The following is a 15,735-nucleotide window of genomic DNA, read 5'->3' on the forward strand; positions in this document are numbered from 1 at the left end:
AACTTTTAAATTTCATATCCTGAGGATAATGTTTTGTGCAGGTCAAATAAATTAAGAAACAAAATAAAAAACTATAAAAGTGTTTAAATGTAAATATGAAATAATTAGCAAGTAATAACTAAATTAGGTCTGTTTTGCTAAGATTACAATAAAAGATGATTTGGAAATGATACAATTAATACGAACTGAGAAAACAAATTAAAAATCCTGAATTTATTGAATTTATAATAACAAATAGGGCATAGAAGTGTGTATAAAAAAGTTACTGGTGCAGCAGAAGCTATTCATCAACACTTTGAATACGACGATACAGGTACCTCTCGATACTGGTACAAATGTAAAAATGAGATATCGTACTGTTTTTTGTCTAACCGAACGGAGAGAGAATGCGGAAGTAATACCTACTTGAGATAATATAATTGTTCACATGAAAAGTATTTAGCTTTCACAGATTTAGCGATTGAACCTTCAACATTTGAAAATTACGAATTAAAAAATAGGTAACAAGTAATAGTAAAATAGCTTTTAAAAAAATTTCTAAAGAAAAACAAACACAAAAGGCAATAGCAAAAAGTACATGTTCAGAGTGTGCAATCGCGATAAGGATAGAGTTTAGAATGTTAAGGGAATTTAGTCGGCTATTAGTAGGCTTGTGATTTGAATGTCACAAGTTCAAATCCAGTAGGAAGATGATTTGTTGTTGTTATAACTTTATCACTACAGACGCTCCCCTACTTAGGTACCTACGATACATACGAACAGGTCTGCGCGTATGTCCGACGCTAATACCAACGGTATTACCGACATATTAGCGGCATATAGAGGCACTACTCCGAAGCACCACCCAGCATCCACCTTCCTCTGCCCAGTTCGTTGCAGTGCTAAGTGCGTGAACGTATCTCTAGTGCACAAAGAACTTTTTTATTTTTACTGTACGTATTGTAAAGGAATTTGCTGGCCTTTACTTGGCACGATCTAGACTAATAAATAAAGAGAAGAGAGTGCGTGTAGTTTCATTCAGCTTTTTATTAGCGAAGGAAATTTCACTAGCCGAGGAGCGTATGGCTATCTGCTCTGCTCAACTAAGTGAGCGCGCTCCTTTATATACAATAATATCAACCGTTCCGGCTAACGGCAAACGGTAAGAACACCGGCTAACAAGGTGAATAAATAGGACCGCTAGCGCTGGTAGTGTTATGACGGGATATAAGATATAACAATAGCATAACGAGTAAAACAACGATATAATAAAAGGACAACACATACAAAAAAGACAACAACGATAAGTGATAGCATAACGATTAAAACAATGATATAATAAAAAGGACAACACATGTATACAATAAATAAGAAATGCAGTGTCATGGCCCGGCGTCCACCAAAGTATTATCTCCATTTTATTAAAAAAATTTTCAGTACAAACCAATACAGGTTACTTATACAAGCCTTAAACATACTTATATAAACTTTCAATATACTTATATAGGCTTTAAACATAAATTATAATACAAAATATAGCACTGAAGCAACATACGAACAAATTCAACTTACGAACGATCGTTCGGAACGTAACTCGTTCATAAGTTGAGGAGTGTCTGTATAACTGGACAGACGCACGATAGACAGACAAACACTGAGAATTATATACATGTAGATTTCTTCTAGTAACACACAAATAGGATGCAGATACCGTAAAACCATTATTTGAACGCCACCTTTATTTGAATGCCACTCGGGGAGAAAGGTTAATAAATACAGCGCCCTTTCTATATGAATGCCACTTCTATTTGACCGATACTATTTGACATTCTTAATTATTACGAACCCATAATAGCAAGAGATCAGTAGAAAAGTCTCTACAAAACTGTACTTATAAAGACTCGATTACATCAATAACAATTAATTCTCTCGTTGTTTTTGTTCGTATCGAAGTCTGTTTTCCAACTCCAAAATGGTTAAAAACGTAAAAAACTTTGATTGCAACACTATAGAAATAATTAGTAACGGTATGAGGCTGATGGTAGTTCCTTTTTTAACGAGATCTTGATACTTTGAGGTATACGAAAAAAGTTTCCGCATTTACAAGGGATTCTGTGTTACTACATATTTTGAGGCTACGGTATTTTGATTACACGTGGTTTGTCTTTATTTGCACTACAAGCTTCTATTCTAAATGGCATCGTGTAAAAGTTCTGCTTTGTTAAAAATTGTTTGGACGCTAATATCGACTAACTCAGCTGTGCAGAGGATGGGTTAAGGTCAGAAGACATTGTGGAAGGTAACAGCCTGAATAATATGAGATGGTTTCAAACAGAAGCAACAATCGGAACACAACTGGCCGAGCAAACGATGCTAGTATTTTTGTTTCAAAATGTTAGTTTTTGTTGCTGCATGTATTATAATTGCGGTTTATTCGTGTCACTGGAAATCAATGAATATTCAATGCGTTTCTGCAGACATGGAGGTTACGAGTTCAAATCTAGTGTGAAATGGATTGTTCATTCCTAAAACTTTATCTCTATAACTGGACGAACAGACAGACAGCAGACACTGAGATCTATGTATATATAGATGAGGCCTAATAGCTGTCACTCTTCGCTGAACTACAAACACTGGGTAGCTGTGAGTAGATGATTACAGAAATGCACAAAACTAACATTCCATTCCAACTGAAAAAAAGTATCAAGGACAGATAACTGCAACAGAATGAAGTACCTTTCATGTCCACCTGATCTGTCTTGCCATTCGACATGGTGACAACAGCCGTAAAATGGGACCGGTCATAGGCAAGGAGTAGTGGGGACTTGAAGCATTCCTTAGCGCGGCACTCCATGGGGAGATAAATACCTAGAATACAAGCTCAATAGCTACAAGACAGCAAAAGTTGATCTTGCTGCATCCATGTTTGTTCAATGCTGAGTGGAAATTCACGAGACAAGTCAGAGCTTAAAATATATAGCATTCCATATGAACATGTATGAAATAAAATCTTATGTAAAGATTGCCTTTCTTCCCCATACTTCCCATGTACCTCCCATGTACCCCCATGTACTCCCATGTACCTCCCATGTACTTCCCATGTACTTCCCATGTACTTCCCATGTACTTCCCATGTACTCCCATGTACCTCCCATGTACTTCCCATGTACCTCCCGTGCACATCCCATGAACCCGTACTGAAGAAAATAAAGAAACAAAAATAACTGTAATCAGACATTGTAAACGTTAATTAATTTATTTTGTCGAAGCAGAGCAATTATATTAGACTCCTAGTAAACATACGCAGTCTGTCAATAAGACACCTAAACATTCTAGTAATAAGACACATAACACAATATAACTAGTGCTTGACGATGTAAAGCCACTAAAACCTACCTCCAAATGGAACAGGGGAAAGTGGGAACCCATTGACGTCCCTTATAACTGAGTCAGCAAAGACAATAATGGGCCTGCCTATGATTTGGGCTAAGACATAGACATGAAACTCTTCAAGGAACTCCAAGTACTCGTACTCGCTGTAAATACCGATGTCAATGGGTTACTTGTGATGTCAGATACAGGCATTGGCACTTGTAAAGCTGATAGTATTTTAACATTAGTAGTGACTTTACAGCAAAATCTGTCAGCCAATGATTAAAATTAAATATTTTGTGGGCAGCCAAAAATAATTAAAAATCATATAGAATTATTGGGAGTTATGGCCACAATTATTGGTCAAAAACAAGATTGAATAACTCCAGCGAACAAACTTCAGTCTAGGTTCTGTAGGTCTGTAAGTTTCACTGATGGGAAACCAACAAGAGTGAAGCAGCTCCATGGATAAGTCATGTGAGAATTATGAAAAATCTTAACATATTGAGTAAAGGTTCCACGAAGGCAGATCAAACAAAGAAATATTAAAAAATAGACTTACTGTCCATCCTCCTCGAAGACTTTAGTAGTTGCGGAAGAGAGGTTGATCAGCCCCTCCCACTCACTCTGCCACTCCTCCTCACTGAAGATCAGACTCATCTACATGAGACAAACCTTAGCTATGCAGTTACAACAGGTGGCTGATAAATACAAGGCATATATCAGTGACACACATACAGCTGAGTGACAAGTATACAGTTGAGTGACAGACATACAGCTGAGTGACAGACATACAGCTGAGTAACAGGCTTACAGCTGAGTGACAGGCATACAGTTGAGTGACAGACATACAGTTGTGTGACACACATACAGTTGAGTGACAGGCTTACAGCTGAGTGACAGACATACAGCTGAGTAACAGGCTTACAGCTGAGTGACAGGCATACAGTTGAGTGACAGACATACAGTTGTGTGACAAACATACAACTGAGTAACAGACATACAGCCAAGTGACAGGCATACAGCTGAGTGACAGGCTTACACAAGTCATCGCACAGGAACAACTGACAGAGATAAAAATTTAAGTGAGCTGTCAATTTCAATTTTGTGCAATGATTATTCTGTTGACTTTAAGGTATGACAACTCCACGATCCCTTCGGAGATGCCTATTAATTAATCTACTATATAAACGGCAATCGTTGTCTATCTGTCTGTCTGTCTGTCCGCCTTATCGAGTACCATACTTTTCGGACTATTAGCCGCTACTAGGTATCTAGGGCGCGTTAACGGGAATCTCCGGTTAGTACACACCTCTATTATACATAACCTAATTTAAATCGTTTGCCGTTGTCACACAAAAATGACGTAATAATTACAACTCTATGGCTTTCTTTTAGCCTTTTAGCTTCATGACACGCGATGCTTTTTTGTCCTCGACGTATTAGGGCTAATTTATTTTCGGCAAAACGTTATCGACAATAGACTCTTTCGATATTAGAATTTGGCGATTAAATTTTATTAATTCTATGAAACGCGATGCCGTTTTTGTGAACCTCTATTTCTGACTTTTCGTAAGGTTCAATTGCTAAATCGTTGTTAAGGTCACTACTTTTCACGCGGACAATTGTATTACCTCGAGTAGGAATAGCATCTAGATTATCTCACCTTCGATCAGACAAAGACACTACAATATTTTATTTTTACATAACATATCGTCGTACCAGTATCGTCGTATTCAGAGTTTTGATGGATAGCTATTGGTGAAAGTAACATTTTTATACACACACTTCTATGCAAGAATTTTTATTATTAATTCAACATATTCACGAATTTTATTTTGTTTTTTTCTGTTCGTATTAATTGTATCATTGCCGAATCATCTCATATTGTAATCGTAACAAAACAGACTCAATTTAGCTATTACTTGCTAATTATTTCACTGTTACATCTAAACCCTTTATAGTCGTTTTATTTTTAAAATTGATTTGACCTTTGATTTTTCTCATGATATGAAGTTTAAAAGTTGTTTGACAAAGTAAGTTTGAAAACCTTTACAGTTGTTTTAGGTAGAATGGCAAATGTTGTTATATGCTAAATACAAATCAATTTTCTGTTCAGTTTTTTTATTACCCGGGCAAAGCTGGGTTGTACAGCTAGATGTATTAGCTTACACATCTTTCCTTTTAAGCCTAACCAATTAGTTTTTCGTAATTAATTTCACATTTTGCAACAAACATTTGTAAGATTACTGTAAGATTTATCGTGTAAGATTGCAAGTATCAGTTATTCTCCACTCTCTTATATTTACATACTTTGAGAAATATACATATATAGAAGATATATAATTTTAAATTCTCTTACATTTAAAAACTTATGATGACTTTTGAATAATAGGTTTTAAAAAGTTTGTATAACTTTTATAATATAGGTTTTTTAAAGTTTGTTTCATCGTTGTTATTATTTCAACTTGCATTCTTTTAACATAAATTGAGTATCGTGTTTGAAGCTAAAACATTATTCATTTCCTATCACTGTTATTATTACTTGATTAGTTTCCAATCTTTATTATTAGTATTATTCTTTTATTCAACCATTTTTAGCAGGCATTGTTCTAATAAAATTTCAACTACAAAATACTATGATATTCTGTCATATTTTTTAGCATCGTCGTATTCAAAAAATTTATGTATAGTTTCTGGTGGGACAGTAACCTTCTTATGCCCACACACTTATATGCAAGAATTGTTATTATTGATTCAACATATTCACGAATTTTATTTTGTTTTCTCAGTTTGTATTAATTGTATCATTACCGTATCATCTTTTATTGTAATTGTTGCAAAACCGACTTAATTTAGCTATTACTTGCTAATTATTTGAAATTTACATCTAATCCCTTTTACAATTGTTTTATTCTTTTTAATTTATTAGACTGGCAGAAAACCTTTACCTCATGATATGAAGTTTGAAAGTTACAGTTGTGTGACAAAGTTTGATAAACTTTACAGTTGTTTTTATTTTCTCTTAAATTATTTCAACTACACAAAACACTTTTCTCATGATAGGTTACCTATCATGTTTTCTCATATTACCTATGTAGTTAGAATGGCAAATGTCGTTATATATGTTAAATACAAATAGATTTTCTGTGCAAAGACTTTTTATTACCCGGGTACAAGTACAGCTTATGGTGTAAAATGTTGAAAAAATACTTTACCGAAGTTTTTTTCTCGCCTTGAAGTGGATTAAAATTTACATTCTTTTATTTCAATGGGAAAAATTGTTTTGGATCTCGAACTTCTGGAACTGATTATGTTTGAGAACTGAGGTTCCACTATACGTTATCAAAAGATATAGGTCGCAAAAAGTTATGAAGTTTTAAACTTACATTGGTTTGAAAACCTTTACAGTTGTTTTATTTATTTTTAAATCAGTTGTCCTGCACAAAACCTTTTTTTCATGATAAGAAGTTTGAAAGTTGTAGTTGTTTGAAAAAGTAAGAAAACCTTTACAGTTGTTTTATTTTCTCTCTTAATTTATTTCAACTACACAAAACACTTCTTTCATGATATGTAGTTTGAAAGTTAGAATGGCAAATGTTGTTATATGTTAAATACAAATCAATTTTGTGTGCAAAGACTTTTTTACTACCCGGGCAACGCCGGGTAGCACAGCTAGGCTTGGAGCCGTGGCGCCACTCGGGGATGCGCGGTAGACCTTTTTCGCCCCGAATACAGCAAGAGTCTTCAGGTGCGGCTTTCCAGATGAATGAGTTGACGAGTGCGAGGCGATTGATTGCAAAGCGATTGAGTGCTAGGCGATTGATTGCGAGTGCGGGGCAATTGGTTGCGAGACGATTGGTTGCGAGTGCAAGGTGATTGATTGCAAGGCGAGTGGGAGGTGATTGCAAGGCGAGTGCGAGGCGATTAATTGCGAGGAGAGTGCAAGGTGATTGATTGCGAGGCGCGCAGGCCGATTGAGTGCGAGGCGGGTGCGGGCCGATTGATTGCAAGGCGACTGATTGCGAGGCGACTGCAAGAGCGCGATTGTCAACTGCTCGGCGGGTAAAGACTGGTCAGCCAAGGCGGGGGCTCAGCGGCAGAAGCGCCCGATCGTCAACTGCAAATATAGACGAGGGTGAACGGATGCATGAATCTAGACACATGAGTCTAGAATATTTACTAGATTTTACACGCATCTAGCTGTAAGACACATTGCACATTTCCATTGTTCTCCCCAACATTGACATGTATATGTGCATACATACTCTGATCAGGACAACAATTTCAGTAGACTGCATATTTGGAGTTGTTTTACCGTATGAAAGACAACTCTGAATAAACCTTATGCTGCCCGTGAATCTACTCCTGTAGGTAGGTAATGTAGCTAGTAACTACTACAACACCTACTCAATCCTAAGCCAAAGTATTTACTTTTCAATAGATGTAGGCACACCCAGAGTGACTGTAAAAACTAGTTTAGTTAAATCAGAAACAGTAAGAAGTCAGTCAGTCAAGCATTAGCTGGAGAAAGACTCTCATCGGTGACTTCACACAACATTCTCCTTCAGAACGGCTTTAGAAACTTCAAAAAATTATGAAAGTCCAGTAGATGGTTTACGATCGTTTTCCAATGAGTTTGAGATTTATCAATCATGCTTGTGATAACTGCATGAAAGTCGGGTTCTGGCAGCTGACAATATTTTTTTGACTTTAGGGGTGACCTGAGAAGAACTCGGAAGATATAGTGAAACAGGTGAGGCAGCAGCATGTGCACCTTGTTGCCTAAAAGAGGTCTACACAAACGCTGGGCGCAAGCCCCGGACCAACAAGTTTAGACTTATTCCCTCCTGCTAGAGTTTTCCATGTAGCTAGCGGTTAACTGTTGAACAAAGTTAAGATTTTTTTTACTTCATTCAAGATGTATTCCCTCTCTGCTGCATGTATGGCACTTTATTCCAAACAAGATTTATCCTGGAACTAAATATACTGTGACATCTGCTCATGGGATTTAGTACAGGAACAATTGTGACTGGATACCCGTTCAACAGTGGAGCCTCACCATACGATTTTAATTCATAGCGTAATTACAGTTAATCCTATTTCTTTTATTATTTAAATTATTTCATCAAATGGTCAAATTTCAATCAAGCTCTCATGCATGGCATTAGCAAACACGGTTGTTGCAGACGTAGTAGACAGAGGTTGCAGATGTAGTAGACAGAGGTTGTTGCAGAGGTGGTAGACAGAGATTGTTGCAGATGTAGTAGACAGAGGTTGTTGCAGACGTAGTAGACAGAGGTTGTTGCAGACGTAGTGGACAGAGGTTGTTGCAGATGTGGTAAACAGAGGTTGTTGCAGACGTAGTAAATAGAGGTTGTTGCAGACGTAGTAGACAGAGGTTGTTGCAGACGTAGTAGACAGAGAATGTTGCAGACGTAGTAGACAGAGGTTGCAGATGTAGTAGACAGAGATTGTTGCAGATGTAGTAGACAGAGGTTGTTGCAGACGTAGTAGACAGAGGTTGCATACGTAGTAGACAGAGGTTGCAGACGTAGTAGACAGAGGTTGTTGCAGACGTAGTAGATGGAGGTTGTTGCAGACATAGTAGACAGAGATTGTTGCAGATGTAGTAGACAGAGGTTGTTGCAGACGTAGTAGATAGAGGTTGTTGCAGACGTAGTAGACAGAGGTTGTTGCAGACGTAGTAGACCGAGGTTGTTGAAGACGTAGCAGACAGAGATTGTTGCAGATGTAGTAGACAGAGGTTGTTGCAGACGTAGTAGACAGAGGTTGTTGCAGATGTAGTAGACAGAGGTTGTTGCAGACGTAGTAGACAGAGGTTGTTGCAGACGTAGTAGATAGAGGTTGTTGCAGACGTAGTAGACAGAGGTTGTTGCAGACGTAGTAGACAGAGGTTGTTGCAGATGTAGTAGACAAAGATTGTTGCAGACGTAGTAGACAGAGGTTGTTGCAGACATAGTAGACAGAGATTGTTGCAGATGTAGTAGACAGAGGTTGTTGCAGACGTAGTAGACCGAGGTTTTGTCAAATCTGTCAAAATCCGAATTCGCAAAATCGAAATACTTGAAATTCCCATTACCCAAGATTCAAGAGAAGAGAAACCCATGATTCCAATGCCTTTAATTACTCGTGCCCAGCACTAGTTTGTGGTATCAACCAATGATAGAAATAAGGTAAACCAGGCTCTGCTCACTAAATTTAGAACTATGGGTTTGTTGAACAATGATAAAATGACAGCAATAAAAGTTGTCTGCTCTGTTTTGATGCTAACAAATTTAAAAGAGGACATTGTTCTTAAGCTAGTGGATACCAAGGGGTGATTTTAAGCTAGGGGTGGATACCAAGGGGTGATTTTTAAAAAATACTGGCAACTTATCCACTTAACAGCTACTTAAGTTTGCCAAGTCTTTCTCACGCCGTCAATAAAAAAGTTGTTAATGTTGCTATATGTAGGGTATTCGATGTGCATTAATCATTTGCAATGGACTATTGAAAATCAATATCTACAGATAATGGAGCAAGTACCTCCATGTTACTTTGTGTTTGCTGCCACCTCCACCGGCGGTATAGTGGCCCAGACTTGCTTTGTTTAGAAAGGAACTGGTGAAGTTTATATCTCAAATGGAGGTGCTTGTCCTGCACACCCCACATTCCTACAATGGTTGCGAAGGCTGTCAGGCTAGAATATTGCAAGTTATACATTGCAAACAAATTTTTTTGTGAGATGGTTGGGGACAAATTGTAAACTTTCCAACTTGAGACTAGCAACACCTGCCTATAGGTGCCACTAGTAACACCTGCCTATAAGTGCCACTAGTAACAGCTGTCTTAGAGTGCCACTTGACCATACCAGCAGCACACTACCCAGTTAACCAACCAATCCGACCTAGCAGAAAATAGTTCAAGAAGTGATTCGGATTGTAAAACCGACATCACCTGTCACGGTGTGTCACATCTTCTTTCCATGATAATTAAACACTGTTTCACCATTAGATTTAAAAAATAATTTTACGCTCCAAGATACATGTTCCTAGAGAAAACAAGGCAACTCGAGTATCTTTGCCGAGGTTGTATCTGTGAGACAAGGCCTTACTTACAGGCCGATTGTAGTTTGAAAGGAAAGACAACTCACAAATTATAACGTCACTAGTCTGAGTGAAAACTGAGCGGCAATAATGCAATTCCACGAGGCAGTTAATTTTCTTGGATAATGATTATTCATATCTGCTTTAGAAATGTAAGTCACCCCTGAACTCCTGGCTAACTAGCCCACTGAGCCTGATGAGGTTTGTGGTTACAGTTATAGCTAGACTCGCTTATATGCATGGACTTGGTGATACGCATAGCTCTAGAGATACACGTAATCATTGTAATATAGACTTAGTAATACACATAGACCTAGTGATACACTTAAATTTGAATTGGTCTAACAAAGCCTATAAACCTAGAGCATATACACACCGAGTGATGCAGCATGGAGTAGACAATTCCCATCACCGGTTGTGTGTAAAGGCCAGAGGCGTCTGGAAAGCGAGTGTTTGGCCCACCAATTGATGTGTTCTGCAAACAAGAAGATATTCAATACACCTGATTCACATAATACACAAAAATCATTCAAACGGCTACAGTATGATCTAGGTTCAGAGCAGCGCATTAAAACAGCTCGGTATGTAGAGACAGTTAAAGGTTGACCTGCAACAAAATTCACAATACAGTTATTTGGTATCAAAAGATTCACCATGTCTTACTCTGTTGTGTAGTAGGTGGCAAATATGTGTAAATGCGATTACAAGCTCTTAAAAGCTCAAAAACGAAAAGCTGCCGAAGATTGGAATCTATTTATCTGACGTATTCATTACAGTTTGCTTACTGTCTTGTCACGTGATGTTCTCGCGTGAATTGAAAGGCCAATAAAAAGCTCAACATAAAATTATCGTAGCACTAGTTTATGACAAACACTTCGGGTTTTACCAAAGACCACGTATCAAATATTGATGCTCGCTACTTTACAGTTTTGTTTCGGCTTGGTCTAATCGTCTAGTCGTAATTTGATCATGTGACCCAATACTTCGCAAATAATTTTTGCAGCACTTTTCGATTATCACAGGTGACCAACAGGTAGGTCATGGTGATGACTCACCATGATTATCAGATAACGATATGCACTCCTTCGAGCTAAGGTTAAAAAATTAAATGAATTTTAACGGTAAGTTATAAGATATCACTGCTAAAAGTGACAGCATTACAATGACAATAAAACACACGCGTAAGAACAATAGACATGGTTTTATTGAATGCACGAAGTATATTTGTGAAAATATTTCGACGAATAAGGTTGCATGAAAGTGTAAACAGAAACCATTTACCACAACTTCGTCACATTTGAGCCGTTTTGGAAAAAGAATCCCAACTACGGCGGTCTCGTGTGGCTGCGATTAACTGTTCGTTTTTTAGCTTTTCAGAGCTTGTAATCACATTCCCACATATTTTGCACCTACAACACAACAGAGTAAGACATGGTGAATCTTTTGATATCAAATAACTGTAATGTGAATTTTGTTGCAAGTCAACCTTTAGAGTCATCCTGTGTTGGGCTGACAACTCCAATTGTAATATAACACGCTCACTAAAGTTACCATGGAAATTTACAAACTGCCCATTATTAAGAGAATGATATCTACTGTAAACACCGGGCCATGATCCACAGTAATGGTTGCCAATCATGTGTATATAAATGGTTTCTGCAAAAACAGCAAATGGTGGTCAAAGGCTATCTCTGTGCTCCCAAGCCTTTGACCCGAACATGCTTTCAAAATCATGGTATCAGCAGGGAATTAAACCAAGCTAGATTTTCAAGAGGTCAACGCTGCAACTACCTGTAGTGGGGTACACAGCCAGGAGACTTACCGCTTCTCTCTAAGACGTTCATGGTAACAAAGTCAATAAGCTCCTGTTCAATATAGTCAGCAAAGCCCGACGAAAGGGTAGATAAGTCCGGCAGCACATAGGTATTGTCAAGACTACAATAGCAAATGAGAAACTGTACAAGTATGTGTTTATGCTGGCAGCCATACCTTTGATAGAAATCATAGTATTACTCTGTAGTCATAGTTGTATCTCTTTGAGTCATATAAACACAGAGTTATGAGGCCCTAACGTGACTTTAACTGTTCGTTTTTGAGCTTTTAAGAGCTTGTAATCACATTTCCACATATTTTGAACCTACAACACAGCAGAGTAAGACATGGTGAATTTTTCGATACCAAATAACTGTAAAGGAAACTTTGTAGCAGGTCAACCTTTAACTAATTAGCTAATAAGCTTCCTCTGTTAATACTGTAGTATGTATGTTGGAGCAAATATTCTCATGCAAATACACTGTAATGTGTTTAATTGGTTCCAGAGCGCATAAATCTAAAATAATTTTTTGGTAAATACTTGAATCAACTATACAACATTACCACAAATCTATTATATAAAAACTATGTGAAACATGTAAAAATATAAATTGCATCTAAGCTATGGAGATAGGCAACTGAACTTTTGTTAAACATTCTCTCAATCACCAGTCTATCTCATCACAGCCCACAAGTCAAATTCTCTCCAATAACAAGCTACCCAATTTATCTGCATGTGTTTACTCAATTGCAAGATCTGCTGTACGCCTTTCAAAGCATATAATATCACGTACCAGACAGCGTAAAAGCGCACATGATATAAATAGTCCCTATTCACATTAACTTCCATCAAAAAAGTAGTATTGAAGAAAAAGGTATTTCAATTATTTTAGGTACAATAAAAAAATAGGAAAGGAAGTGTGAGCTCAGAGGTACAAGTGAGCAAATCTGAAACTAGGTTTAAACTAGGTTAGTACATATGGATGGTTAAGTTTTACTATTTCCATATATGTTTCATCTTCACAACTTTTCAACTTTCACCTACTTCAATAAGAGGTTTTTGTTAAAATGCTTTGATTTTTATATTAGATATTTTATATTGCACTGTTAATTATTTGTTTTATTAGAAAGAATATAAATAAAATATACATCTAATAATTAGCTAATTTTTAGACAAAGGAGAAAACCATATAAATAAACTTTAATATAATAACTTAGTACAAGTAAATAGAGTAGGCTACTACTACCTTGTATTCCTAGCTCAGGTTGTAAATAGAGTACTACCTTGTATTCCTAGCTCAGGTTGTAAATATAGTACTACCTTGTATTTCTAGCTCAGGTTGTAAATAGAGTACTACCTTGTATTCCTAGCTCAGGTTGTAAGTAGAGTAATACCTTGTATTCCTAGCTCAGGTTGTAAATAGAGTACTACCTTGTATTTCTAGCTCAGGTTGTAAGTAGAGTACTACCTTGTATTTCTAGCTCAGGTTGTAAGTAGAGTACTACCTTGTATTTCTAGCTCAGGTTGTAAGTAGAGTACTACCTTGTATTCCTAGCTCAGGTTGTAAGTAGAGTACTACCTTGTATTCCTAGCTCAGGTTGTAAGTAGAGTACTACCTTGTATTCCTAGCTCAGGTTGTAAGTAGAGTACTACCTTGTATTCCTAGCTCAGGTTGTAAATAGAGTACTACCTTGTATTTCTAGCTCAGGTTGTAAATAGAGTACTACCTTGTATTCCTAGCTCAGGTTGTAAGTAGAGTACTACCTTGTATTTCTAGCTCAGGTTGTAAATATAGTACTACCTTGTATTTCTAGTTCAGGTTGTAAGTAGAGTACTACCTTGTATTTCTAGCTCAGGTTGTAAATAGAGTACTACCTTGTATTTCTAGCTCAGGTTGTAAATAGAGTACTACCTTGTATTCCTAGCTCAGGTTGTAAATAGAGTACTACCTTGTATTTCTAGCTCAGGTTGTAAATAGAGTACTACCTTGTATTCCTAGCTCAGGTTGTAAGTAGAGTACTACCTTGTATTCCTAGCTCAGGTTGTAAATAGAGTACTACCTTGTATTCCTAGCTCAGGTTGTAAATAGAGTACTACCTTGTATTCCTAGCTCAGGTTGTAAGTAGAGTACTACCTTGTATTTCTAGCTCAGGTTGTAAATAGAGTACTACCTTGTATTTCTAGCTCAGGTTGTAAGTAGAGTACTACCTTGTATTTCTAGCTCAGGTTGTAAATAGAGTACTACCTTGTATTCCTAGCTCAGGTTGTAAATAGAGTACTACCTTGTATTTCTAGCTCAGGTTGTAACAATTTGTTAGTTTTTTTATTGTTTAAATCAAGGTTAAAATTGGAACTGATGCAGATTCAAACCAGATGATTCGAAGGAAGAGAAATGTGAGGTGAGATACAATTCTTGATATGACCCAAATTAGGAAACAAAATGTGAGTAGTGGATTTCTCCTTGACCTAGTAATGGTACACGACCCACAACTAGTCAACTAGATCAATCATAAGAGACTCCAGCAGCCTGGAATATACCCTATAGCCTGGTCTAAGCTCAAGAAGCATAGACAGCCAGTTGAGAGAGGGCTGACTCAGCCACAGAATACTATAACACTCCTTATCAGCATAATTACAAGCTATTATACTGCAGATAGGGATTATCGTTGGCAGCAGCTGCATGCTTGACTGTGGGATCGGCGCAGAAGCCCAGGTCTCCTGTAGCAAGAGGATGCCAGAGACAAAGAATCTTTCATAGCAGGAAGCTGGCAGTAACAGAAAGACAGGAGACTTTTCGATTGCCAATGAGTTATAAAACATCCAAAAATATACATGTTGAATTTGGCACATGATGAGCACTCAGTTAATCTTATGCGTACTCGTAAACTGAGCTTTCCCTACATGATGTTCATGATGTGCATGATGTTCATGATGTTCATGATGTGCATGAACGATTAAGCACAAAACATTAGAAATGTTGTTAGAAGGCTTTTAAATGAAGCATTGACACATGCACTTATCTACTTTCAACAAACTCTAGCCATCTCAGTTATCACATACCCTTGTGGGCACCAATCAAGGTCAAACTCTCACAAGTCTACTACAATGGATAAGCTTATGTGATTGGTACCCAGACGGTCTTGCGTACTCCCACCACATATCCTAGATGTGCAAGGAATACGAAAGCACCATCAATAACCAAAATGATAGGTCCAAGCAGAATACAAATCTTTATTACATAACATAGCACAGCAACTGAAACAGTAACAGCCAATGTATGATGCGGCAACAACAGGAATGCTTCGCAGTGTGGTTTGGAAAATCGGGTTATCTGGCTTAAAACACAGGTACTCCCCATGCTTTACAGTTACTCCCCATGGCAATAGTAGCACAACAGGACATAACTAACTCATCAAGGAACAGGGTGGGCAAAAGCTCATCCAACTGTGAGTTCTTTTTTAA

General features: G+C 37.3%; 2 protein-coding genes across 3 annotated transcripts in view; one reads left to right on the forward strand and one right to left on the reverse strand.

The window, feature by feature from the left end:
• Window positions 1-15,735, forward strand: part of LOC137390265 (polyubiquitin-A-like) — a 253,552-nt gene that overhangs the window by 180,991 nt on the left and 56,826 nt on the right.
• LOC137390266 (OTU domain-containing protein 7B-like) overlaps window positions 1-15,735 on the reverse strand; it is a 43,379-nt gene that overhangs the window by 6,272 nt on the left and 21,372 nt on the right. For both annotated transcript variants that reach the window (XM_068076601.1, XM_068076602.1), the window contains exons 5-10: window positions 12,283-12,395; window positions 10,837-10,935; window positions 9,901-10,028; window positions 3,914-4,011; window positions 3,376-3,515; window positions 2,716-2,847 (exon numbers count right to left, since the gene is read on the reverse strand). In XM_068076601.1, the coding sequence (XP_067932702.1) occupies window positions 2,716-2,847; window positions 3,376-3,515; window positions 3,914-4,011; window positions 9,901-10,028; window positions 10,837-10,935; window positions 12,283-12,395 (710 nt within the window). The remainder of the gene's footprint in view (window positions 1-2,715; window positions 2,848-3,375; window positions 3,516-3,913; window positions 4,012-9,900; window positions 10,029-10,836; window positions 10,936-12,282; window positions 12,396-15,735) is intronic.

This window comes from Watersipora subatra, chromosome 3, assembly GCF_963576615.1.
Source record: "Watersipora subatra chromosome 3, tzWatSuba1.1, whole genome shotgun sequence".
NCBI classification, from domain to species: domain Eukaryota; kingdom Metazoa; phylum Bryozoa; class Gymnolaemata; order Cheilostomatida; family Watersiporidae; genus Watersipora; species Watersipora subatra.